This window comes from Octopus bimaculoides, chromosome 10 (assembly GCF_001194135.2).
Source record: "Octopus bimaculoides isolate UCB-OBI-ISO-001 chromosome 10, ASM119413v2, whole genome shotgun sequence".
NCBI classification, from domain to species: Eukaryota; Metazoa; Mollusca; class Cephalopoda; order Octopoda; family Octopodidae; genus Octopus; species Octopus bimaculoides.
Window position 1 is genome coordinate 30,170,994 of NC_068990.1, and position 4,011 is coordinate 30,175,004.

Sequence of the window (4,011 nt, forward strand, 5' to 3'; positions counted from 1 at the left end):
GGGAGGGGGACACCATTAACAATGTAATCAGTTGTCTAATTTTAGTATTTTATCTTCTTTTTCTACAAGTGGAGTTCATTGCTTCTTTGATAAGAATCAGGTAGGAATTTCATTTAGGCTATACCCTCTATACCGGGAACTTGGCATGATAGGGTTAATGGCTGTATCCCTTTTTAATTCTACCAAGACAATATCACATGACCACTGCAAGGCCCATCCCTTCCCTCCCCAAATGGAGATAACCTTATGCTCTTTTACCTTAGATCTCATAAGAGTCCTCTCATCTCCTCCAGCCTGACAATAAAAGCAATCCATTCAGGAAACTCTGCCGTCCAAAGCCAACAATTTATATAGGATGGCTCTAGTTGCATGAGTGACGTGGAAATCTTGCCCTCCACTACGGAGAAGATAATCCATCTTACACACACGCACCTTATCTTTTGACAATTAAGGTTTAGCTGCCGGCACAATGACCTCCTCTTAGCAGCTAATTAGTAGTTTTAATTTAGAGTTTTAATTAGTAGGTTTAATTGACAGTTACTATGCTGCTATAACTATTGATTGAATTATACACACACACACACACACACACACACATTCAGTAAGTAAGAGCTAAATAAACTCAGTATAGAAAACACATAACAGTGCTCAAACGAATTAAAAATTCAATTTTGACTTCTTTATCAAAGGCAAGGCTCACAGCATCAACAAGGGCTAAAAGAGAAATCCAAATTGAGCTGATATGGAGATAGTAATGAAGATAAATACAAATTAGGCTTCATATATATATATTTAGATGGAGCAGATAAAAATACAGAACAATGAAAAAGGACAAAATATATATTTAAAGAAATTACATAATGTCTTCTTTTGACAACTCTTTCAGGAAGTTAAGAGTTATATAAAAATCATAATTTGCTGGTGATATGTGCAAAATGTCACAGATGTACAACTGGTAACAAGCCAGATCAAGTTGTTACCTTCTCAAAAGAAGCTTGGCAAATCTGAGTTGTTTACTATTGCTTGCAAATATAAAAGGTTGAAGGGAGAGAGAAAACAAACTGAAATAGTGACAAGAGAGCTCTTTCACTAACTCTTCACAATCCACCATGCTGCAGTCCCCTGACTTCTCTACATCTTTGGCAGGGTGACTGAACAGACACCCTGCCTTGACAAAAGGCAGCCCATGAGTATGCAGGGTATGGTTGTCACTCTGAGATATTTTCAAAACACCTTCATACCCCCAACTTATTGAATAAGAAGGCATTATTGTGTTGTAAAATTGCAAGGGATTCCTGGCAAACACAATTTACACATGCGACGATTAGTATAATACGAGGTACCTCTACAAACTATGGACTAGAATAAGGTATGCGCTAGGACATGAGGTGTATATAGGTAGCTAGAGAAGTTGAAAGCCTAGAGGACTTATTTGAGAATGTACTTAGGGGGACAAGGTAGCAATGCTTGAAACCTTTTATGTGGGAACATGGAGTCTTGACCAGACATATACCATGTGGTTAATAAATGATTTGCAATATTATATCAAAATAATACATCATTACTCAATAGGTCCTTTGATGTAATCTTTTCTTGGTATCATAAGTTTTATAGCACATTTGCTCATTATGTAAAATCATTATAATTTTCCCTTCATGACAAAACCTTTTTACTGATATGTTGATATCAAATTATCATAATTTATCCTCATAGCAAACATACTTTTTTTCTCCTCATGCTTTCCTCTCCTACTACCCCTACTCTTTTATCTTAATGCTTTCCTCTCCTCACCTGTTTGTCTAGACCTCTGGTCTTCTCAGCTGCTTTTTATCTTATCTTCTCCCTGTTCTTTTTACCTTGTGTCTTTGGGGCTGTTCTTCTTCCTCTTATCATGTCTCTTAACTTCCCCTTCTTCTCATTATTTTGGTCTGCTCCCTCTCTTCCTTCAACCTTATATGATAGCAAGCAATACTAAACAACTCACTTTTGCCAATCTTCTCTTGAAAAGGGCAACTGGACTTATGTTAACTTCATCCTATGACTTTTTGTATATATCACCAGCAAATTTTGATTATTACATAAGTCTTGGCTTCTTGAAACAGCTGTCAATATAAGACCTTACAGAGCTGACTCGCTCCACGACAAAATACAGTGAATGGCTTTGTTATGGGTTCAAATATATCTCATGCTTATTTAAACTGGTAACAAGTTTGTATTTATACACAAAACTGTTTAGTGCTGACACCCTGTATTCTACAAATATTTTCATTCTTTCTTTAGAAAAACATGATTTTAATTCCAAATCAATGCAAGACAATACTGAATGGCCTTCAGAAAACCTTTCAAAAATGTAAGTAAATTCAATTTTTATAGTATTAAATATATATTTGTGTTTGTTTTTATTTATTTAATTTTTTTATATAAGCTCAGGTGTAATATGAATTCTTGCAATATTACTACAGGACTGGCATGAAGTTTAGAAGAAGAGAGAAGGTGTTAGATAGAAAGACAGACAGATAGATATATCTGGCATGAATCATTGAACATATGACATCTGTGTGGTGAAAGTACTTAATTTTGATACTCATAACAAAATAATGTGTGTGTGTGAGAGAGAGAGAGAGAGAGAGAGAGACAGACAGAAGAAGAAAGAGAGACAAAGAGAGAGGTATATAATAATGATAGTCTGTGCATGTGTTTAAATCATGGCAATGACAATTCTTCTACAATACAATAACATCAAATTTTTGGCAACCCAATATATATACACAGAGAGAATGTTGGCACTCCATCGCTTATGACAATGAGGGTTCCAGTTGATCCAATCAACGGAACAGCCTGCTCGCGAAATTCCACAGACATGTGTACTCTTAACGTAGTTCACGGGGATATTCAGCATGACACAGAGTGTGACAAAGCTAACCCTTTGAATTACAAGCACAACAGAAACAGGAAGTAAGGGTGAGAGAAAGTTGTGGTGAAAGAGTACAGCAGGGTTCGCCACCATCCCCTGCCAGAGCCTCGTGGAGCTTTAGGTGTTTTCGCTCAATAAACACAACGCCCGGTCTGGGAACCAAAACCGTGATCCTATGACCACAAGTCTGCTGCCCTAACCACTGGGCCATTGCGCCTCCACAGACAGAGAATAAGTGAGAGCTAAGTATGTTCAGTATAGAAAACATGTAGTGCTCAAATGAATTTGAACTTAACCTCTAAATTCTTCATCCAGGACTAGGTCCACAGCGTCAAGAGTGGCTGTAAGAGAAATCCAAGGTTAGCTGATAGGGAGGCAGTGATGCTGAGAAACACAATTAGGCTTTTCTCTCTCTCTCACACACACACACAGACATCATCATCATCATCAATATATATACATTTTATTAAAACTACAAAATTATCACAGAACTGTTACTCAGAGTTTCACGTTCCCATTTATCAGACACTTGGTGTCGACCATTGAAAAGACCAAACCAAGCCAAAATCACGTGATTTGGTAGTCTGGGCAGTGGAATTAGCAGTGACTGTCTGCCGCTGATGATAGCTATGACATACTTTTATGCACCACTTAACCATATCAGGGTTTTCTCTCTTGGTAAATGTTGCAGTGTTTGTATATTCTAATGCAACTTCCACTTTTAAGTGGTGTGTGTGTGTGAATCCTGATTGTGTTTATCCACATCACTGTATCTCTCTTTATATATATATATAAACTTAGATATGTTTCGACCAAAGATTGGTCCAGGCCATGTCTAACTAAATAGCACCACCTGATAGGATTATCTAAATTCTTTTTAAATCAAGTTTTGTAGTATTATGGTCCATTCAAGTAGTGAGCTGAGTGAGTTTTATCCAGGTATAGTTGGCTTATCTGGTATTCCTTGAAGAAATTTGTCCAGATTCTGTTTAAAGGTGATGGGATCTTTTTCCTCTTTGATCAATTTTGGGACAACGTTAAATAGGGCAGGGCCTGTTGAGGAAAAGTAACTGTGTCGCAGTGTACCTATATGTTGT

At 37.0% G+C, this 4,011-nt stretch overlaps 1 protein-coding gene across 6 annotated transcripts in view; it reads left to right on the forward strand.

The window, feature by feature from the left end:
- LOC106868200 (uncharacterized) overlaps nt 1-4,011 on the forward strand; it is a 137,555-nt gene that overhangs the window by 74,242 nt on the left and 59,302 nt on the right. For all 6 annotated transcript variants that reach the window (XR_008265018.1, XR_008265019.1, XR_008265020.1 and 3 more), the window contains one exon: nt 2,281-2,350. Coding sequence is in view for 1 of the 6 variants with exons in the window: in XM_052971099.1 (XP_052827059.1) it covers nt 2,281-2,350 (70 nt within the window). In the remaining 5 variants the exon portion in view is untranslated. The remainder of the gene's footprint in view (nt 1-2,280; nt 2,351-4,011) is intronic.